Here is a 24,329-nt window from a genome sequence, read left to right as displayed (position 1 = left end):
TTGTTGCTCTTTTAATTTGTGCGTTTCAACTTTTCCACCATTTTTTTTAGGGCCCCATCTTTCAGAAATGATGGCAGTAAGTGGGGAAAATCCTGGAAAGGACTTAAACGTTTTTCATTTTATGATTTGGAAGAAAAATGTTAACAGGTTTTCTAATCCATCAACAAATGGCTTCACTCAGGTTCAGAGAGCAAATACTTCTCAGACACAACACTGGAAAAGAAGTACTGATTACTCTTCAGCTCTCCGCAACAAGCAAGAGAGTGGCAAATGGGAGCCTCCTTGGTGACCCTCTGCTAGCCCAGAAGATGGAAGGAAGGAGGAAGGAAGGAAGGGATGAATGGAAGGAAATGCATAACCTGAGTATTGGTTCATTATTGTATTTTATCTTTTAGGGAGTGCCAGCAAATTGTCAAACATATTAAAATCATTGCAGGGCTTCCCAAAGGTTGTCCCGCAAACCACAGGTTAGCTCTGAGAGGCTATAACAAATAAAGGAGAGGGGTCTACAATGAAATGCTTGAGAAACGATGATCAGTCTCCTTCTTCTTAGAGAGTCACAATACCCATCGGCTTGCTTAAGTTTCTAAGAAATTCTGCAATAAAGAAAGGTGCTTAACTCTATTTACCTGAGAGTTTCCCAAATTTATTTAGCCAGTCTTTTTCACATACAATACCTATTAACCACTGCTTAAAACTTGAGTCCCATGGAATACAATATGAAAATGCTCAGAATAATATTGCTTTACCAACTCTTATCTTCTTTTGCTTACGTTCTGGTGTAGATTTATAAATAAATGAGCATTTAAAAAGATTACTACATAAACAAACAAAATTTAATCCCCCAGGATACTACAAACCTAATGAATTAGCTGTTTACAATTTTCCAGTCTTCCCTTCTACTTAACTACTCTCAGTATTATCTCCTTTTCTATGTAAGAACTCGAACGTACAGCCGCCCCATTAGGCATTCCACAAAACCCAATGCATCTGCATTTTTTTATGCATCTGCATTCGGACATTGCCCCTCGTGTTTTCTTTTTAATTTTCACCCTCTTTTATGAACAGGGGAAAGGTTTTGGCTGAGCAAGACAAATGGAGAAAGCGCCGCAGGCTCTGGAACTTGGGGAGAATGTTATTTAGGCATGGGCAAAATATAAACCACCGCAATAAAATCTATGAAGAAAAGGTCTGGCTTTCCATAACACTTAACCATGCCTGCTGCAATTTGTCCACTCTTGCCTCTCACCTCAGTTCATTTATCTTTGTTGAAAACCTGCAGCCCTGGCCTAAATCTCACAAACTATATTTGCTTTGATAAACTTGGAGGAAAAAAACCCACACATATGACATCTCCATATGTGATAACACATTGAGGTTTTTGGACCTGTTCCCAGGATGTGTTTATTCTTGTCTGTATGATAGATTAGATGTAATTTTCTTTCTTAAACAGCTAAGTGCAATTAAGAGGTCTCTGATGATGATCTTAGGTACAGCTCAGCTAGAGAGTAAATCCTGTGAGTAAATCCTACCACCCTGCAAAGCTCACACATGAGAGAGGGAACAGGGAGGGTCCTTCTCCAGGGGCTAGAATTTCCCCAGGATGACGAACATGCATTCCACTGACATGGGGTGGATTATCTTCTGTTTTGTCTATCATCACAGGGCTCCTCCTAACACCTTCCTGAGTTTAGATAAAAGTCACTGAAATGTTCCAGGAGGTTAACTATGACCCGACTAAAGCAACACTTGAGTTAAAGAATGTTCCAGGAATTTAGGTTCAGGGTAAAATTAAAATAGCAGATGAGCTCCTAGTGGCTACAGGAAGAAACCCATGGGTCATTTCAACCTTCAACCTCCTCATAGACAGCTACCCCTAGACGCCCAAAGGTCACCCCAAAGTCAATTTCTCCAGTTCAAATACATTATCTTTCTATTCTGGCCCTTAGTAAATAGTACTCCCACTCTTCAAATTTATTTGCCCAGAAACCTTGAAATCATCCCCAAAATTCCCTTTCCCTTAGTACCCAGGGCTGAGACATGGCCAACTTCTGTTGCTTCTACTAGGCTGAACCATAGAAAATTGCTACTATTTGATCATTTGTGCACATAAAACAACAATCTCACACAGGTCGACCTAACAGAGTTAATTCTTAGTGAAGCCATGCTCCCTTCCCTTCACCCACTCAGCAATTTTCTCATTAAAGGCTTCATCTCTCACCTGAATTCTTACAACTACCTCTTAAGATCCTTCTGCCCCAGTCTTGTCTTCTTCTACACAATCTTCTGTGGATCTTTCTCTTCACAGAAATGAAGCCATAACACTCCCCTCCATAAAAACCTCCAAGAGATCCCCATGGCCTTGATGACAAAGTACATTCTCCTTAAACAGAACGTACAAGGTGGCCTTCCTGACCTGGCCCTGGTTCCCTCTGCTCTAGGTACCACCACTCTCACACTCAGAGCTGGCGTTCTGCTTAATTCTTTGTTGGTGCCTGAACAGATAGTATTCTTTGGCCCACTTTCTGGAATGTTCTCCCTTCCAAATCTTCAAATCCCTCTACTTCCTACTTATGCTCTGTTATGATATGCTCCAGAAAGCCTTCACTACCCACCCTGCCACACACATCCAGTGGGGGTTAGGGTCCTGTCCCACAGGTTCATCTCATATCCACAGTACTATCGTGTTCAACACATATGTCCTTCTTTCACTACATGGTACGTTTCCTAAATACAAGCCCCACATCTTATTCATGTGGGCATCCCCAGAGCCCCGCACAGTGCACACAGTGCCCGGCACGGAGTGTGTGTTTAATAAATGTTTGATGAAGCTGTAAATGAATGAATTCATTACACTGCTACAGAGAGAAGTGGGAGGAGTTTGGAAAGGGGCATATACTTATTGAAAAAGTAAACTTTGGGGTCAGTGCACTTCTTTGAAAGATCAACAATTGAAATTACCAGTCAAATTTTTCTGTAACAAACACTGATACGCCAGTCTCTATTCAACAAAGGATTTCCAAGCACCAGACAATGGTTACCTTACCTAAAAACCTTTATTTAATAAACCTAAGTCCCAGGGCAGCCAAGGTTTGTCCCTTTCAGCCTATTTTGGTGGGAATTCTTCTTCCAGGGCTGAGGATTTCCGGAGTCATTTAGTTTAGTCCCATTACTCTTTATTCTAACGGTCCCCTACTAGCCTTAAAAAATTAATGCAACTCCTAATCACCTAATTTACCATCAAAGAGGGCTCTGGACATTGGAAAGAACAGAGCTCATTAAAAATTAAACTTTTCCAATCAACTTATATAAACATTTACTTATAAAATATGCCCCAGAATGAAATTTTTAGGGTCCACATACAAAATAGGTTGAAAATAGAAAAGCCAACATGAAGGTCCACCCTTCTAACTCCTCTCTCTGACTATAATCTCTCCTTGCTCTAGTCCATCTTCCACAGACGGGCAGATTTCCTGCCCATACCACACCCTCAGTCAAGTCACAGTCCTCTCCCAAACTCTCGGGGCCCCATTGCCCACTGGATTCAGTTCAAACTTTCTGGCCCTAGAACTTTGGTCTCTCTCTACCCTGGTTCCAACTTAAATTTTCCAACCGTTTCATCTACTATGTCTTAACACAAACCATACTCTTCAGCCAGGTTGGACCACTCACTGGCCTTGAACGGCCCACATATGCCACCCATCTGGCGTTGTCTCCTGGGGAACCACACCCGGAAAGCCTGCCTACCCTCCCTCTGTCTAACCAAATCCTAGTTACTCTTCAGGAAGAATCTTAGGTTCCACCTTCTCCACAGTGCTTTTCATATCTTTTACTTCTCCCTCCTCTGAACTCCTACAACCGATACTGCCTATAGGTGCTATTATCCATAAGCTGCTCTGTACTACCTGTTAACTGCAAAACTGTGATTTGGTTCATCTCCGTAAGTAGCGGGAAAGATCTCTGTGTGCCCTCAAATCGCAACTCAGCACCTTGTAGTTTCTTTCTTTTCTTTCTTTTTCTTTCTTTCTTTCTTTCTTTCTTTCTTTCTTTCTTTCTTTCTTTCTTTTCTTTTCTTTTCTTTTTAAAGATTTCATTTATTTATTTGACAGAGAGAGAGACAGGCAGTGAGAGAGGGAACACAAGCAGGGGGAGTGGGAGAGGAAGAAGCAGGCTCCCACTGGAGGAGCCTGATGTGGGGCTCGATCCCAGGACTCTGGGATCACGCCCTGAGCCAAAGGCAGACGCTTAACGACTGAGCCACCCAGGCACCCCAGCACCTTGTAGTTTCTATGTAAATACCTGCAAATGTACTTTAACCATAAGAACCTCTTATTTCTCACGGTAGCTGCTCCTTTGTATCTTAACATAAGAAGCAGTTGCTGAACTCAAGCTCACAAACTATAATAACGGTCAGCCCCGGCCATCCCCAGACTCCTCTTCAAGGGTAGGCACTAATGCTTCCTATTTGCCCATTTCCCAAGTCAGTCCTGACTACAACTGGCAGTACGGGCAAGAGGCTCACACCCTACAGCTGTGGGGTAGCTCATTAGTCTCAAGCCTGGTCTCTCTGAGCTTCTACTTTTTGTTGCCCCTAAAATGTTTGCAGTCTTTACCATTGGGTTTTACCCTGAATCCCAGCATCTTTTTGGCTGTAGCCCTGCTCTGGACAATTCAGTCTTCCTAGGGTATAGACCCTGGACCCCAATGTCATCAGCTAAGCTCATGTGCAGAAAGGAATGGATCACCCGGACCATGGCATGACCAGCCACACTTGGAGGACTGTCATTGACTTCCTGTGTCCCCACCCACCAAAATGGACAAGAGTCCCAGACGGAAAGTGCTTGCTCCATATTACGATCTAGACAACTGACCACATCTCATCCCTGTCCAAAGACAAGGCCTACAGACAGATCAACTTCTCCATCATGCAACTGACTAAATCCTAGCTTTTTTACCTTTCCCAGTGGCAACTCAGAATGCTTCCTAGCCAAGCCCTTCAGAGCTATGACAAAAGCTGCTGCAGGCAAATATCTTCAAGTTTCTCCTACAATATGGAGAAGTGAGTCAAGAAATATGTAATAACCCAGTAGTCTGTAAATTCCTCTCTCTAGACTATAAGCTCTTTAAGGGCATGGTCATTGTCTCCTTCACCTTTTTTTTTTTTTTTCTTTTGCTTTTTTGTATTCTGAGCATCTGGCCATGAGTAGACACTCCAAGATAATTTGTTGTATGAATGGATGGATGAACTCAAACCACTCTATGGCTTTTTCATCATTATCCAAATTCCAGGCTACTTTCCTAATATACACCTCTTTGAAATCGGAGTTCTAAAATGAGGAGGAAAAATCCCATCTCTTGAGACAACTGACTTACTTTTAGGTTAATCTCCCTAAATTTTTGTACCTAGGGATGATGGCAAAAGTTCTCCACAGCAAGAGGCAGAAAATAATGTAGACAAGAGGGAATGAGTCTCCGAGTGATTGAAGTAATATGTTGCTGTCTTAAGCTGAAGTACACCACATGCATATAAGGTACTATTATCAGCACTTTCATCTTCATTAATATGAGGTTCTTAATTGTTTCAGGAAGTTCAAGAGTGTTATTAGAAGATTCTATTTGAATCTACAAATATTTCCCAAATGTCTGACAGGAAGCAGTAAAGTAAGCTCCCAGACCTGAGACAAATGCCTCCCCAAAAAGAGCTCTTCATCTGATGACAAAGGACAAGTACAGGAGAGCGTTCTCAAGCCTGGCGTGAAGAACGCCAGCCTTTGGCTAGTGGCTCCCACGACTACGGAGGAGCTCCCACTCACCAGTGCAGTACCCCACCAGGTTGAGGAACTGCTCTTCTTTACAGCTGGTCCTGCAGCTCCCACCAGCAAGAGTGACATGAGGGTGACAGGAGCTGCAGTCAGATTCCGATGGGCCGTGGCACTGCCGGCAGGTGGGGTGGCATTCTATGCAGACAAACAAGAAAGAGGATTGGAATTAGCAGCTCAGCATGTGAATACATGAAGTATGAATGCCTGCCACAAATTACATCAAGAGCAGACTTCAAACACTAATCATCTTTTGAAGATTCCTGAGCAAGCCTGGCCTACCCTTAGGCCCAACCAAAAGACGACAATTCTGGTATCAATGAAAATACTGTCCATGAACAGAACATGAAACCTAGAACCATAAAAATTCAAGTAATTGGCTGCACATTCCAGAGGGCCCAGCATGACCATCCCAACGTATGTCAGTGAGGAAGTGCGGATCAAGGTCACGAAGCAGAGAGGTGAGTGGTAAGACTCCTTCCTTCTCGTTAAAACACCTTGTGTGATTCAGATTGCTGGACAGGGAGCAGAGGGAGACATTTTGCTTCTCAGAAATTTCTGGCAAGCAAAGGGGAACCATACACAGCAAGGGACACCAATACTTCTCACTGGAGTCAGACGCCAGCCGTGCTCTCCCTTCAGGCCACAATTTGGATGCCTTGTGTTAGCAGCAGCACTTAATTAACATACAAAGAACAGATAGTCCTCTTCCTGGAGTTTATCATGAGCCAGGTTTGAAGGCAAAGCTCTGTCTTCCCCCGAAAAAGCACGCATGTACTAAGGGGTACTACCCTGAAAACAAAGAAGTCACAGAAGGTGCCAGCAATAAAGATCAGGGCGCCAGGAGCAAATGAAGGCTGCAGCTGCATTGGGCTGCCAAGGCAGGCAGCAGGAGCGAGCACACGGAAGCAGAGCTAAGGATTTCTCTGCCAAGGACGAGGAGGTCTAAGCCCGTCTGACTCCAGGAGGAGGGGAGATGAGGGACCAGAGCTGGGCAGAGCTTGCTCGAACTTCTGACAAAGAATTCCCTTCTGGCACAGAGCTGGTGAAAAGCAAAGGCACAGATTTCAAGTACAGTCAACTGCCTCTCACTTCTTTTGGCGAGAGGCCAAGAGAAGATAAGGAGTTATGAAAAAAAGAAAAACATAAATAAATAAATAAATAAATAAATAAATAAATAAATAAAGCAAGTAAGAAAATGCACTACTGATGAGTAGGCTAGCATTAGCAATCACCCCTCCTACATTCCTGAGCCTCTTAACTTGGAAAACACCTGTCCAAAAGATACTCGAGTTTTTAGGATGATTTCCACCTCCCAGTTCTTCCTCCCTGCCAGATTTCCAGTGACCTGGTTGTCCTGCCAACTCAGGGCACTGTCCATCTGCTGGCTGCAGGCGGGCAGAGGCGTAGACAGAGGAGAGTTAGAGCTACTCAGACTTGACCCTCCAACAATTTCACACACTGGACAACCAGCTGGGCTAGGGTGAGCGCACACGAGGACAGACAACAGTTTTCAAGGACAACCCCAATGACAAAGAAACCAGGAACATTCCCACTGAACCTGATAGAGGATTTAAAGTGAAGCAACCCATCAAGGGCTTTGAGAGATTAAGAAGGTACTTGGAAAAAGAAAATTCCAGAAGAAACATAATACTGATCTTCAATTGTCTATACTTCTGTTTACATTGGATTTCCTCTTTGGAGTTTGAAGCTTAGATGAACCTAACAAGTATTAATTTATTTTTAAAATATTTTGTGTACTTGCTACATGTTTCCTGACTCCAGAATACAAGTCATGCAATTTTATAACAATTGGCTTTTTCCTATAAGCAGGCCTCAATAGTCTATTTTTAGAACTAAAATAGCAATCATGATAGAATGTGTTTTGTCTTATCTTTTCTTCTGTAGATACAAGAAAACACAGTGCTACAATAAGGTGCTTAAATTTTAGTATTTTGTCAATTCCAATAAAACCCTTAACTAATCTCAACTAGTAATTTCTAGAAGCTCTGTCACGGAAATATAAAGGTGTTGTTAAAAACATATTGGACCAACACATCAAAGAAAAAAAAAGTATCACTCTCTCTTTTTGCTCTCTCAGGCTGTAGCCAGGGGAAGCGAGGCTGAGAACTACAGAGTGAATGCCAAATTCTTACACAGATACATTAGAACCTGTCTGTAGTAGCTTGTCTCCATAACAAACACCATCAAACCCATCCCTCCTTGTATGCCTAGGGTAAAGCTGACTCCAATTTTTCACTTCATCCATATTTCCCTATTGGAAGAACAGAACTTCACTTGTTCCCCTCATTCTATACCTAACAAATTCAAGGAGAGGATTTACAGCCCAACCCTAGACCCCTGGTATGACCACGTTTTTAATTACAGAGTCTGGCTACATGACAAAGACGAAACAATGGCGTAGGGAACATGCCCCAGCATGTTACATACTCACCTGTGCAACTGCCTTCCTGGTTAAAGTAACTATCTGGACACTCGGAGAGACACTGCCCATCCAACAGCACTTGGGAAGGCCAGCAGGCTGTGCAGTTATGTGGGCTCTTCCCTGCACACCTCAAACAGGACTGGTGGCAAGCTGGAAGAAAGAGGAAAGATAAAGCAGAGGAGACCATCAGGAAAGTCACCATATGACAAATGCAGTATAGCTCTGTCTCTCCAGTTAACATTTCTGGGTTGGAATAAGTTCTGCACATCGGCTTAGTTTTTCCCAAGGACAGGGTACACATCTCACATACTTCTTTCTAAAGGCCATATCCTGCAAAGCAAGCATCTGTGGGACTCAGATTAAGTAAGGCACAAATGCCACGAAACAGAAATAACCATTTGCAGAGTCATACATTTCTTTCTTCCCAGGTTCCATTCTCAGAGAATGTCAAATAAAGACCAGGAAGCCATAAAACAGGTCTCCTTCCTTCAGGACAGCTCTTCCTCCATCATTAGACAACGGGCTGTTTATCAGGCTGCTCAAATTACAGAGAACAGGGATGGAAGTTGGCCTTACTCACAAACGTTTACATGGTGCCCACTCTCTAACAGAGAGTATACACGGGTGAGAAGAACTGTCCAACATTTTGAGCTGCTCAAACTAGCTGTGTCAACGGACAGTCACTGAAATACAATTAATGGGAGACGAAGTATCATTGAGGGAGTAAGAGCGTCATATCGCAATTCTATGTGGCCTTGACTAATTTATGTAATTTCTCAAGACTCCTACTTCCTCATGTATAAAATGAGAATATAAACTGTACATAATGCATGGGGTGTTGTGGACACTAACTGGGTTTGATACATGTAAAGCGTAAAGTTCTTACGATAGTGCTAAGCACATAGCAAGGGCTTAAAAAATCTTAGCAGTAATTATTACCATTAAGTGCTATGATACAAGTACCCACGGGTGTGAAAAGAAAGGTGGAAGCAAAGAGAAAGAAGGCATCTCTGCTTGCCTCCATCAGACCTTTAAGAATAAAGGGGATATTTGCTTCAATTCCCAAGGGTGGGCAGTGTATTAATCGTGCTTTTTTATTTTCTGTATTTCTGGTAATTTGACACCGGAGGGTCCTGCAAATCCTGGAGAGACCGCCCTCCTAGGGCTAGCCAATTCCTAGAGATAGAAAATGACTAGCCTGAGAGTGTGCCTTTCATATGCTAACTAGCCAGTCCCAAGTCCACACACCTATCACCTCCCCCACTGCTCCCACTGGGGCCTCTGTCCCCATGCCAACTGGAGACAGTCCTGACACCCCAAAGCACACTGAAGTTATTCCAGCTAGCCAATCCCAAACTGCTACCAGGCCTCACTTGGCTCTTGCTTACATTTTCCCCTCACTCCCTCTGCCTCTTGACCAACCCTGGTGCTTCCCCATGTGGCCCCTGCCTCACACGCCCCGTGCCCCTTCCTCTTGGGAACTGTGAGTAAACACGTGCTACTCAATGGCAGCCATCTCCAGATCTCTTGGGCTCATCAACCCGACTAATAATAAAACCTCCATTATGAAACAACTAGTTATTCACTTCTAATCATTCGTTCATTCGTTATTGAGTCTCAAATAGGTCTAGGTGTTGGGGATACAATGGTGAATACGATTAAGACCCGATTCTTAACCCATGTGGATGACCCCATGCACTTCAGGCCACCTTCTGTCCATCCAGTGGACAAGATCCACAACTGTGGGCACCACTCTGGGTCTCCTCTTTGCCTCTTCTGTCCCCTCTATCAATACAAGACAGAGACTAGCAGCTTGGAAGAACCAAATGTGATTTTACACCACTGAGGTCTCCATTTCTACCAACCTCCAATAAAAATGCAACATACAGTTTTGGGTGTATGTGCAGCTCATATAAGCTAGGATGTCCTGGTCCAGGGGTACTGGTGGTTAAATACTCAACTACTAATACACGGCTAATATACACTGCTGTCCTATAACTTCTAGTGCTCCCTGCAGCCTTGGCCCCACCCCAACACCCTGCCCCACCCGTAAACCAGCACCTAGAGGTTTAACACCTCCACCAGGAGGCTTCCAGGACTCTGCTCCTGAGCTAAGTCCAGCCCCATTTGGATTGGGCAGTAACTTGCTTTACTGGCTGATAAATATTTTGATACTCATCTCTGGATACACTGCAGAGCTTTATATCTATTCAACAGTATTTATTACCTTATGAAAAACAGAGCTAGAGCTCCAATTTTTAAAATAATTTCCTTTTTTTAAATATTGCTTTGTAAACAATTCTACTAGCACAAGTCTCAATAAGAAATTTTTCCCCAAATATTTTCAAAATCACTGAGAAAACGTTTCCTTTTCAAAAAACAAAAAAGGAATAGGTAAACAAATATTATAAAGGAAGGGTACATATTAGCCCATTATGTAAGACACATTTAACACAAATGAATGAAACAGCATGTGATAGAAAGTCAGGAGGCAATATTTCAAACACCAGCTAAATTATATTGTCAGCACAAAGCTTTCCAGGATGATTTGGGGAAGCAACATACTTCCACATATTTAAATATACCTATGATAATACCAGTATGTTTATATTAGACCTTACAAGATTGCTAAAAATCCCTACCTCTTCCTATTATACCTCCTTAATAAAAAGGAAATCAAAGCATATCATTGTGGAATTGAAAACTAGGGAAAGATGAATTAATGCCTTATGAGCACACGACATACTTTATTTCATTCTATTTGGTCACAAAGTCAATGTGATAACCTGGCTCAATCTGAATAAAGGTTATTATTGAATTAGATAAAACAGGAAAGTAAAGAGGACAAACAAGTTGAAAGACTGATGGGCCAAGAACTCCACAAGGAAGTCTCTTTGTCCTCCACTAGATTTTAGAAATCTAAACATCATCACGGCAAACTTCAGAACTGCTGTCATTGGAAATGTTTAATAACCAAATGGATAATGAGCCTGTTACCTGCTGAGTGGCACAGAGGGACAATGATATACTGGGGGACCAACCTGTCAAAGTCTTTCTTCCCCTACAATGCTCTATTCTGTAAGTACAAGCATTTGCATCTTTAAAACAATCTCCTGAAATTTCAATTCTGTGCTGGTTTGGGAAATATCTACATTATTTCAGTGACTTTAATGAGGCTCTATCATTCTGTGGAAGCTGCTTTCATAGCAGGAGTTCTGGTTTGAAGTCTAAGATCCTTCAAGGAAGACTAACTCCATTACAGGGCATATACGGAAAAGATTTGAAAGAAGTTCTATGAATAATTTCCCCACATAATACTACATTTTTAGAGAGTGGCTTTCCAGTTGATGGCTAAGTATATTTCTGAAAAAGCATAACTGAACAGCTTAAGCACTAAGCACTAAAAGTGTTAGCATTAAAGGTGTCCTTAGATGGTTGTAAAGTCCAATCAACCTGACTCCAGTAAAAACATTACCTAAAACAATTAAAACATATCAATTTTTTTCTGTTCTATTCTACTCTATCTTATTCTGTTCTATCCTATCCCCTATTTAAATTTCAGACAACAAACACCACCACTTCTTTTTTTCTTTTCAATGATAAAAAAAAGTGGTCCAGCATCCCTATTTTCATATCATGTAAGATTTCCTGGCTTTTCACATCAGAATAATTTTTGAGGCAGACTTCTCTTGAATTATGATGTAAATATCAAAAATCCTCTAGGAAATACAGTAGGAATACTGTGATAAGGGTTGAAAACTGAAATGAGTTAAGTCAAATAAAGTCAATCTCCCCCTTTCCCTCACCTGCCTTCTCCTCTCTTTATTTTTCTTTCTTTTTTTAATGAGCTGAACCACGTAAGAGTAAAAATCACATCTTTTCCATCTCTGTGATTTCTGCAGTACATAGCATAGTCCCTGTCCCTGGCATGTCATAAGTTCTCAATCAATGAATTTCTGCTGATTGAATGGGTGAGCTGGTAGGTAGGTGAGCGGTGGACAGGTGGATGGGAACACTAGCAACAGGCTCCTCTAGTTCTCCTATCTCTTTGTTCATTTCCTTTCAGCCTTTCTCTGTTTACGTCGGGAATAATGGAGCTTCCCAAAACTACACCCTCTGCCCTTTTTCTTCTCACTCTTGGCAAACTTATCCATGGCTTTAATGATGACCTCCATGCTGGTGAGTCCCAAATTTATGTGTACAGCCCTGGCCTTTACTCTGAACTCCAACCACATAAATCTAACTGCCTAGGGGATATCTGTACGTGGTGTTTCACTGGTATCTCATTCCCCTTATTTCCAAAATACTACTCATTATCCACTTCCACACTCTGCCCACATCTACTTAATGCAAATTATGGCAGCACATTCCTCCTGTCCAAAATTGCATTTATTATCCACCCCCAGCCCCACATCCTACCCACTACCTCGTCTTTCCTTTGTATTCCCTGCCTCACTTGGTAGTTCCATTATTCACTAAGACACTCATGCTGAAAACCTTCGACTTTTACTTTTCCGTCACCACAACCCATCCAAAACGTGGTGATTTTTACTCCCTAAATCTCTGTCAAATCTACCCCAACTTAGCCATTCCCATGGCCCCTTAGTGCAGACCTTCAATATCGCTCATGGTGTTGATTAGTGCAGCAGCTTCCCAACCAGCCTCCCTGTTTCTCCCCATTCACCTGCTGCACAGGTAAGGGGTTGACCTGTATAAAATGCAAATTGCCCAGATTATTCTCCTACTTAAAATCTTTGAACAATTCTCCAATACCAGTAGTGTCAACTCCAAACTCCTTAGCATAGCACATAAAGCACTTCAGGACATGACTCACCCCTATGTCTCCAGTATCATTCCCCACGATTCACCACTTCGAGCTTTACACAGCAGGAATACCAAATACATCGGACTTCTCCAAAGACAGCATGCCTTTGCACTTGCTGTTTCCTTGACCTATAATGCCCTTTCCCACCTTCTGCCCTAGTGAACTGCTATTAATCCTTCGACAGGCTGATGATGTAGTTTTCTCTGTAGGTCTTTTCTCATAGTCTCTCCCCCAGACAGAGTCAGTCTCCTCTATGCTCTTTCAGGGATAGAAAGATGAGAAAGATAAAGACCATGCCTTAAGGAAAGCATAATCAAGTAAGGGAGGCTGACATCTGAACAAGGAGTTAAAAGAACATGATACATGCTGTTGTAGGGGTCAAGGGCAGGCTACTTGCACCTTGTGCCTATTGCCATTACAGTGTTGGGGAGCAAGAATTTTCCTGTCCCCTCAAGGTCCTTCTAGCTGGCCTAAGAATCAAACTGACACAAGACAGATTAACAGGAGAAAATCAAATTTAATAATGTATGTACAGGGAATCCATACAGATGCAGAAATTCCAAAGACAGGCAAAATGAGTATATATGTCATCCTAAACTAAGGAGAAGGGGTTAGGGGTCTGAGACTTCAAAGGGAAGGCATACAATCCTCAGGAAGATGAAAGAGTAAATGTTAGGTAAACATATGTTTGCTGGGCCATTCAGAAGCAATGGGACCGACAGAGGACTTTGATCAAACAGACCTTGCTAGGTTCCTCCCTATCTACCATATGCAAATTATATCATGATGCCGTTATCTATGGTGACAGCTCTCTTCCTCGTCTATCTAAATTCTTTTTAGGCAGTGGTGGGGAAGGTAAAGAGCTTTTCCTGAAACTTCTGGGTTTTGATTGCTTTTTAACTCAAAATAGTTTTTATGCCAAAGTTGCCATCTTGGGGCAGGCTGCCCTTGGCCCCTACAACAGCATGTATCATGTTCTTATAATTCCTTGTTCAGATGTCAGTGTCCCTTACTCGACCATGCTTTCCTTAATGCATGGCTTTTATCTTTTTCATCTTTCCATCCCCAAAGCTGAGCACACCCATGCTGCAAGAACAAGAAGGGAAGAGTGAAGAAGATTGAAAATTACCGGAAGGCATGCATTTGTACAGTTTATGTCAGCACTCTGGGGACTACATTAAAGAGTGTTGCTTAATACAGATGCCATGTATTTTATTCAATTAATGCAAGGGAATCCCAACTTCATAAATAATAACATAGTCTTAGCTGAGCAGGCAGACTCCTGCCCATTTATTTCTTTAATTAAAACTCTTTGCCTTAAGGCCTTTGGTGAATCTTAGCAACGACTAAATAGATCAAAATACTCATGATATACTTTTTCTTCTGATTCACCTAAAGCAAGTTAATTAACTGACCAAAATAATTGGTGAATTTCCTGTTTAAAAAGAAAGAAAATGGTGTTCCAGTCCAAGATGGTGACATGGGAGGGTCCCGAGCTTACTTCCTCCCACAGACACACCTAATCTACAGCCACACATGGAACAACTCCCTCTGAAAGAAACCCAGAAACCAGTTAACTGGTTGAGGGACTCTTACACATCAGGCAAATGAGAAAAAAAACACCTATATGGAAACAGGTAGGAAAGGCTGGGACACTCCTGCCATACCCAACCCCCACCCCCAGTGCCATACGATCAGGAAGAAACTCCCAGCTTGTCCCTTAGGAATGAAGGGTTTAGAGCCAACATGTGATGCCACAACTTTAAGAGTCCACCTGAGGGACGGGCCCCCAAAACTCTAGCTCTGAAAGGCAACGAAACCCGTAAGAAAGGAAAGTAAAGAAACATTTCTTAATGGGTTCTCAAGGACTCACAAGATGGTTATCTGCCCCCTTCCCCCAGGAGGCAGCAGTCAGAAAGGCCCATTCTCCCTGCCTCTTCCTGAAAGAGATCAATTTGCATATCTTAAAAAGTGCTGGCTAAGGGTCAGGCTTCTAATTTAATGCACACATAGAGCCCCACTGCCTGCGATCCTCTTTGTACACCTGGGAGGTGGATGCCGTATTTGTGCTCGACCTTTGTCCCAGGTCGCTAGTGTCTTCCTGGAAAGAGCTTATGCACATGTCTGGCACACCCCTGACAGCCTGGCTCTGGTGGTCAGCAAGGTTTGAGTTCACTGGTTCAATGGGACGGTAGCAAACAAAGAAACAGTTCTTAACCACCTGTCACTTCAGGGCTCAGTGCAGAGGGAACGGACAGAAACACCCATCTCCCAGTGTTCCTTTGAAAGAGGTATATCTGCCTGATGTAAAAGCTGCTACTTGAGGCTCCAGTTTCAATCAGCCTCCATTTTGGTGCTGACTGAGATCCTCCCCTTTGGGACACGGACAAGTCTTAGCACATCCTCAACTACCGGGGGCCACTAAGAACAAAGGAAGTAGCAGAAACAATCACAAAGGGTTTGAAAAACTCTCAATAGCCAGGGCTGGCTGAATAATTAAGATTCAGAGAACAGACTGGTAGTTGCTAGGTAGGAAATGGATGAAAGTGATCAAATGGCGTAAACTTCCAGATATAAGAGAAGTCTTGGGGATACAATGTTACAGCACAGTGACCATGGTTAACAATATCGTAGATCTGAAAGTTACTAAGTGGTGATCACTTCCCAATATATACGTATATAGAATCATTACATTGTACACCTTAAACTAACACAATGTTATCTGTCAATTACATCTCAGTAAAACTAGAAGAAAAACAATTTTTTTAAAAAATTGATACCAAACCTGTATTAACTCTATGCACTTTTGCCCCCTGCAATAAGACCCAGCCTGAAGAGGCAATAGAAGAAGCCCTGGAAAACTTTAATTGCTAAACTTTCTCTAATGTTTACCTGACTAAAGCTCCATGATTATTCTAAGCATAATGAGAAGGATGCCAGTGCAGGAATGGGAGCTACTAGAATGTTTATTACCTCTGCATTCTTTGTTAAGCAGTTTATCTACCGACGTACTACATCAGAAGACATGTAAGTAAAATTCATTATTGCAGTATAGAGTTCACTTTTAAAAACTTGTAATTCCCCCAAAATTAGATCATCTTGAACCCTCCTGCTGAACTGTGTGGGAATGGAGAGAATCCACCATTCATTTGCCACAGAATTGGGGCAATTACATGGCTAATCTAATCATCCCGACCATGTTCAGATCCGGTCCTTGGTCACCACTGCCAAGTTGTTGACATGGTGATTGAACTGCATCATTAATTGGGAGGGCCTGGCCTGAAATTCAATTGCAAAGCTCCAGTGTGAAATGAAGAACAAGGGATCCAGGCTTGGAAAGAAGGAAATATTTCCTGAGCAACTATGTCCTGTAGTAAAGCCTAGGACCCTTGGTTGCTAAATCATCTGTTAGTTCGTTCCTTCTAAGCCTTACGTTCTCCGTCTGTAAAATGGGAGTAAATGTAAGCTTACAGATTTTTTTTGAAGATTTTATTTATTTGAGAAAGAGAGAGAGCGAGCATGCATGAGTGGGGGGAGGGGCAGAGGGAGCAGGAGAAGCAGACTCCCCGGGGAGCAGGGAGCCCAACAAGGGGCTCAATCCCAGGAGCCCGAGATCATGACCTGAGCTGAAGGCAGACGCTTAACTGAGCCACCCAGGTGCCCCAAATTTACAGAATTTCTATTAAAACTCTTGGTTGTAAGGAATTTATAAACTGTGAAGTGATACATATACACGTGTGTGTGCATAAATAACTGTAAGAATCTATGCCAAAAGATTAAAAGAGGTTATCTCAAGATTGAAGGGTTATAGGTAGGATTTACAGATAAAACAAAGGATACCTAGCTAAATTTGAATTTCAGATAAACATTGAATAGCAGTTTAGAATATCTCAGGCAATATTTGGGATATACTTACACTGAAAAATTCCTTTTGTTTCTTTCTGCTAAATATTTTTATTTCTTAATCCTGCATTTTTATTTGCTAAATCTGGGTAACCTAGTAGATCTTTTTCTTTTCCTTTTTCTTTAAAGATTTTATTTGTCAGAAAGAGCGCACAAGCAGGGGGAGTGGCAGGCAGAGGGAGGAAGCAGACTCCCCGCTGAGCAAGGAGCCAGGTGCAGAACTTGAACCCAGGACCCCAGGATCATGACCTGAGCTGAAGGTAGATGCATAACCGACTGAGCTACCCAGGCGTCCCAGATGTTTTTCTTTTCTAATTTTTCTTATCTGTATTTTTTAAAGTCTTATGCATGCAATAAGAAGAAATAAAAACTGAGATTAAAAAAAAAACTGCTTTAGTTATAAGTATACCGATGATAAGATGATATACTTGCTGTTTTTAATTAGAGGCTTTGCTTACTCACCTATGGTCCCTGGACCAGGGGCATCAGCCTTACCTGGAAGCATGTTATAAATGTAGAAACTCAGGCCCCACCCCAGATCTACTAAATCTGAATCCACATTTAAACAAGATTCCCAAGAGATTCCTATGAAAAGCCCTGCTCTAGAGAGACCTCAACAGAAAGCTAAAGCTTCAAAATAGTTGAATCCTTTACAAGAAAAACAACAACAACAACAACAACACGCCTCAATAACATTGTAAGGAGAATCTGAAAATGAGCTGAGTGATCTGACCTGATCCTAGGAACATTCTCAGGAGAGAGGAGAGGCCTCCCAGTGAAAAGAGCTCTGCGTCCTTTGTCCTGCCTAGCCACCCTGGGCTGCCAGGTGCAGCCACATGGGCTGCATAGTCACTAAATGACTCCAGGAGGAGCCCATCATAGGACTTAGCATGAGAACAGCACTCTGGAACTGTACAAGATCGCAGCCCCTACCCAGCTCCACCCTGGAGACTTCAGATAGATTCATGAACTCAGGGAGGCCTGGAAAACTAGGGGAGAGATGGATAAAAAAGCGAGGCATAGTTTTTTGATGTTTGGAGGTTTTGAAGGGATTGAATTTGTATTATTTTATTTGCTCAAGGGAGTGGATGGGTATTTCTTGGGTTTTGTTTTTTTTTTTTTTTAATAAACTAGAATCTGTCAATGCTGACACAATCCATTAAATAGGTGAGGTGAACTCTGGATAACATTACTAAAATCGTTCTTTTATTTAATATGAAATGTTCATATTGAATAAACATGCACAGTTTTGGTTGACTACCGAAAATGCCTCCACATTGTCTTTCACAATTAGTAACGGACTGCCTTTTGTACCAGCAGTTCTAGCCACATTTTGCAAACATAGAGGCCATGTGAAAAAAAAAAGCATAAGCTCAAAGTTCCATCTTCTGAAGTACCCGAGGTCATTTTTGAGAATGAGTCAAAATCACAGGACAAGCATGGCAGGTGCCCATCCCCCTCTCACCAGAGCACTTCTGCTTTGGAGCGCACCTCAGCCCACCTCTCCTTCTTCCCCATCATCCTGCTGTGGGCTTCACAGCACAGACCACTAGCCAAGTACATACCATGGGTTTTGTAGCTGCTGTTGTTATTCATTTACTTTTTATCTGTTTCTCTCACTAGAATATAAATTCCACGAGGGTAGGAATTTTGTCTGACTCATTCATGAGTGTACCCCCAGTGCCTAGACAATGCCCAGCACCGAGGGAACACTCAACAGACATTTGTGAAGGAATGAATAAAAACACACTGCTCTCCAGCTACTAATAAACAATGTTCTCTTTGGTCACTCTTTGTTAGTTTTATATTTTTTCGTCCTTCAGTCATAGACTTGAATGTTAGTCAAATATCTCGACTATGTTTGTTTCATCTTCCACTAGACAATTCCTGGGTTTGTCATGTAGCTCTGAGTTCAAACTTTCATGATAACTTCTGACACCACTTCAGACTCTAAGTAAATTGCTTCTTCCTATGATGCGTCTGCTTCTTGCTTTCATTAGCTGCAGTAATATTCTAATCACTCTGTACTGCAGTCTCAGAGAGAAAAAGAGAGAGAGTTCCAGAAAATAGTTGTTTTTCTCTTCTTTATAGAAAAGCACTTGAGATCAAATGTGCTGTAAAATAAACCCTCAGTGGTACAGCCACAAAAATACTCCAACCCTTTTAAATGTTCTGCAAGGAAGCAAGGGTATTTCTGGAACATGTGAGAAGGAGAGCCCAGTGCAGTCTCATAGGGTTCCCCAGCCTGATTGCATTGACAACACTTCGGCAGAATCAAAAATGGAACAGATTGTGGGAAGGCAGAAAGGTTTCCAGAGATATGAGATGAGTGACAGGAAACACATCAATCAACACACTTAATACTCAGATAGGGTTGGAAACAATTGGCGGTTGCACTCAGTTTCCCAATGGAATCTTGGGCAACTCAATTAACCTTTTCTGCCACATTCTCATCACTTATAAATCGAGCACAACAATCTCCATAGCAGAGATTGCATAAGGATTTGGTAATAAACTGAGTAGACAGCTATATAGTGTGATACCTAATAATATGCGAACCAGCATAAAATCATGGGACCACTGGGGACTCCAGAGGTCAATCTAGACCTTTCACGTGGGACCACAATTAAACCATTCCACAGGGATTAGACTCTAATCCTTTAAAAAAGGTGTCTGTATAAAAAGATTCCCAGAAAACTCCCCTCTGTTGAGGATGCCTCCTTAAATTTAAGATGTTCCCATCCCGCAGTATTAGTAGAGTGTGCTTTTGCCTCGTCAGCGACCATGCTACAGTAACAGCCTGGTTTAGAGCATGGATACAGGAGTCAGGCTGACTTAGATTCCACTGGTCTCTACTCTGTGCTGGATACATGACTTTGAATAAGTTACAGCCTTAACTTCCTGAAGCCTCCACTTCTCTAAAACAGTTGTGCCACTCACCCCACAACGTTGGTGTCAGAGTGAAGTGAGAAACAAGTAAGGGACGTCTCCTAGTGTCTGACTCATGCTGTGTACCAAATCAACAGCAACATTATTTTCTGGCTGGATAACCCTGGTCACTCCGAATTTTATTTACAACGTAATTTTACAAACTTTAATCATTTTTGTTTCTCTTTTCTGATCCCTCTTCAAATTCCCTATTTTTCATTTTTAATATGGTGTTCAAAATTATAGGAAGAGGCTAGCTACGCTGGGTAGCCTGGGAAGATTTTTTTCTTGACTTCTCCCAGGATTAGAGGGGAAGGCTGTGTGGTGCGTGTCTTGGGAAGGCACTGGGACTCTTTTTTCTGGATGGATAACCCTGGTCACTCCGAATTTTATTTACAACGTAATTTTACAAACTTTAATCATTTTTGTTTCTCTTTTCTGATCCCTCTTCAAATTCCCTATTTTTCATTTTTAATATGGTGTTCAAAATTATAGGAAGAGGCTAGCTACGCTGGGTAGCCTGGGAAGATTTTTTTCTTGACTTCTCCCAGGATCAGAGGGGAAGGCTGTGTGGTGCGTGTCTTGGGAAGGCACTGGGACTCTTAGTGACAAAGATTCCTGTGTTTCAGAAGTAGTTGTGGAAACAGAGCCGTGAAAGTTTAAGAGACCACAGAGAGTGTAGGCAGCGCATATATGTGTGGAAACTAGTGTATCTGGAGAGTAAAGACCCTTCCCCTAATTTCTAGGCACTGTGTAACTTCCCTGGTGCTTGGTGTATCCCAGGGAGCAGGGGATTACCCCTATAATGTTCCTGAACACCTGAGTATTTGGACTGACATTTATAACAATTGAGCATGGGGCTTTACAATTTACCAAGAACTTTCACACTCCTAACCTCCTTTGATCCTGGCAAAAAGCCTATGTGAAAGATAATTATCCCTATTCTAATGCTGTGAATGCAAAGGCTCAGAGAGCTTAAGTGTCTGGCCTGGGGTCTCTGTATTCCAAATCTGCATACTTCCTACTATGCCATATGACTCACTGTGTCAAAACCTTTTAACTTAACCTTGAAATCTGTCATTTCCATGTGAGGGTATATTCCCATCTAAAATTGGATATTGTAGGATACAAAATTGAATCTGCAGCATGCTTACAGTTACACTGTAAAAATAAAAACTCAAAGCTATGCATAGGAAAAGACTTGGATATATTATAACAAAATGGTAAAGGCAATTACCCAAGTGGTAAATGGTGGGAGGTGGTGGACAGATTATTTTTCTACTTTTTCTACAATCCAAGTTTCCTTTAATGAACATATGTTCACAATGAAAAATGTAAGTATTGCATTGTTTTTAAAGTAGCTTGAGAGTCAAATAATTCACCCAGCAGCCAGGAAACTTCATATGGGAACAGAGAGGGGCCTCCCTAACCTCCCCTCAAATTATCTATATCTCCCCTTCATCTCCTCAGCCACTCATAGATGACCCAGCTATTGAGTCAAATTATTCAGGATGGCATCAATTCTCTGCAGATGATATGCCAGGCAATGGCAAGAATCATTTCTAAATTTTGACAGAAGTCCAGATTTTGCCCTGAAGGGGCCAATTCATATTCATTCTGGGTAGCAAATTAGAAGAAATACTAAATGGAATTCTACAATGAGCTCTGGGTCTTTCTTAGCTACTCATACTGTCTCTGAAATAATTCCTGTCTGGAACTTCTTAGAATGTAAATTTGGGGACAGTGGGGTCAATGGAACCAGCTCTCTACGATCATCTATTATTCACCAAGGGAAGAACACCAGTGGGAGTCACTCCTTTGCATGTCCATCTTCTGCTCCATCCACAAGCACCCAGGAACAATTCTTAAATGAAAAGAAAGGTCTTCTGGCTTTGTTCTCACCTCACAGGATCTCTCAAGAGCAAAGCCAGAAGCCACCTAACATTTCCTCAAATCATGCTTGCTCACCTTCACACAGGCCGGTGTTGTCCAAGTAAAACTGGGCTCTACACTGGGACAGACACTCGCCAGAGGCGATGTTTGCCCCAGACAGCTGCTCCACTTGCAGTCCTTCATCGGGCTTCTTACACTGGGCACACTGAGAGGGCTCTGGACCCACACAAGTGAGGCAAGAGGAATGACAGGCTGCCAATAAGAACAAAATGCAGAAACAATCCAAGGGTCATATATATGTTGCAACCAAGGGAAGTCCCTAATTAAATATAAACCACCTAGAAGAGTTCACCAGGTACATCCTATCAGAAAACTGCTCTCTCGTGTTCCATACATAGCACAGGGTGATAATACTCCTGAGAGGCCCAGTGAGGGTGATGTTACCTGGTTACATCTCTCAGGTTTTGTGAGGGCTGTCAAGCTGGAACATGAAAAAAACCCAGCAAACTGGACAATATTGGCTTGGTTCTCCAGATACACATTCACTGAATGATGTTTTAATATCATGGCCTAAGTTTTTTATTGAAGATTTTAAGAAGCAACCATACAAAGGCCATTACTATATTTTTTGCAAAGATGGTCAGTGCGTTATTGCCCACTACGTCAGCCATCACCCACCATATAGGCATCCAGGCAACAAAGTCCTCCAGGAATTTATGTGAGGAAAGGCTACTTTCCTAGACAAGGAAGAGCCCCCTTCGGAGGAGCAACAAGAATTTGACAATCCATCAGTTTCTTCTTTTTCTTGGCTACTGGTTGAAATCACACCCAGACAGAGTACTGGAACTATCTCATGCCCACATTTGATATAATTAACTCTTGACAAGAGCTCTTTGACATAACTAACTTTGACACAATTAACTCTATAAGAGTTCTTTAAAAGATTTCTAAATTTTCTTTTTCAGAAAATTTATTGCAGCTGCCCTGTTTTAGATATATACATATATATTTATAACATATATGTATACAAATAAATATGTATATATTTATATAAAAATTATATATGTATTTGTATATAAAAATATATACCAGTTTATATATAATAACAGATATAAATATATATAATAACATATATACAAATATATATATATACACATATATTCTTATAACTATTCTCAAACTCTTTCCCAAGGTGCCCTACATATAAATACATATAAATTAATTTCACCTAATTGAAGTGTTTGCTCCCAATGTTCTAGTTTCGAAAGACAATGATCCCACCCTCCCAATGAGCCCAAAGCCTTTTTGGCAAACAGCTATTTGAGTTTCCATTTCTCTCAGCCCAGAGGCATTGCTACTAACTCAGTTTGCTCAGCTATATCGTTAACAAAAAAAAAGTTCTTCAGGGAAAAACAAAATGAAGACTAAGAAACACATTAGCAATGCTAGCAGAAGAGGGAAAAGGAAGTAAGAGTTTGGTTTTGCCTTAATGTACAGTAAAGGAAATGACAGTCCTCTCAAGGATGGCCAGAAAAATCAGGAATCTTTGGGGTGTTGTCACAAATACTCCAATGTGATTTTTTTCAGATTATCCCTTGGCAATGAAAAAAAAAAGCACAGAATGTATACATAGCCATATAAGATACACTATAGGGAAAAGTGCACTGAAAAGTAACTTAAATCTTTGTCTCATGATGGGAACATTTCTTCAGAATGATGATGACACCAACGATACCTTTGCAGACCCCGTGGTCAGGGTAGAAGCCCTCTCCACAGCTGGACAGGCAGTGGCCTTGGCGCAGAGCCCGGGGCTGGATGCAGGCTGTGCAGTGTGAGCCCATGGGTCCAGAGCAGCTGGCACATGAATTATGACAAGCTGAGGAAGAGAGTGAGAGGGACACCATGGAACCCAGGTGACTAGGGAGCCTACTTCTCGGCTGGGCTCCTTATGTGCCAGGAAGCCCCTCCTGTGTCACTCTCAATCCCCTTTAGCTGTCACGCCAAATCAGGGGGAAAGATCTTTTAGGAAGTGGTCATATACCCAAAACTGCCTGCAGTGACACTTTACCCATCTTTTATCCATGTTTTATTATTTATTAGCTATCCTTTGTTTAGTGTTTCTATTAAGGGGTTTATATACATTGCTGCTAATCTTCATAGCAATTATGAGGTTTTGCAGATGAGAAAACTGAGGTCTTGGGAAGTTAAAAAATTTACCTAAGAGCACAGAGAAAATGAGTAGCAGTGCTGGGATTTAGCCCCAGGTGTGTCTGAACCTAAAAACCCCTACCTGAACAGGGAAGAGGGAAAAGTTTATGGGTTTGAGTGCTGGAAGCACTGGAATTTTGGCTGGCTTGTCCACTAATTTATCTATGCCCTTAGCCAAGTCAGGGTTTCTCTAGGCCTAGGCTCCTTGGCATATGCACTGTGAGGCTGGACTAAATGATCACTTAAGATACTTCTAGGTCTGACACAGGATTTTAAGGAAGAATTGTATTAAACAATCTTTACATAG

General features: G+C 41.9%; 1 protein-coding gene across 2 annotated transcripts in view; it reads right to left on the bottom strand.

Annotated features, from left to right (window-relative positions):
• The window catches only part of FRAS1 (Fraser extracellular matrix complex subunit 1), a 407,808-nt gene that overhangs the window by 173,529 nt on the left and 209,950 nt on the right, over positions 1–24,329 (bottom strand). For both annotated transcript variants that reach the window (XM_048211952.2, XM_026509896.4), the window contains 4 exons: positions 23,550–23,690; positions 21,890–22,066; positions 8,275–8,415; positions 5,814–5,957 (listed from right to left, as the gene is read on the bottom strand). In XM_048211952.2, coding sequence (XP_048067909.2) covers positions 5,814–5,957; positions 8,275–8,415; positions 21,890–22,066; positions 23,550–23,690 — 603 coding nt within the window. The remainder of the gene's footprint in view (positions 1–5,813; positions 5,958–8,274; positions 8,416–21,889; positions 22,067–23,549; positions 23,691–24,329) is intronic.

Source organism: Ursus arctos, unplaced genomic scaffold (assembly GCF_023065955.2).
Source record: "Ursus arctos isolate Adak ecotype North America unplaced genomic scaffold, UrsArc2.0 scaffold_9, whole genome shotgun sequence".
Lineage (NCBI taxonomy): Eukaryota > Metazoa > Chordata > Mammalia > Carnivora > Ursidae > Ursus > Ursus arctos.
This window is presented reverse-complemented; position numbering and strand designations above follow the sequence as displayed.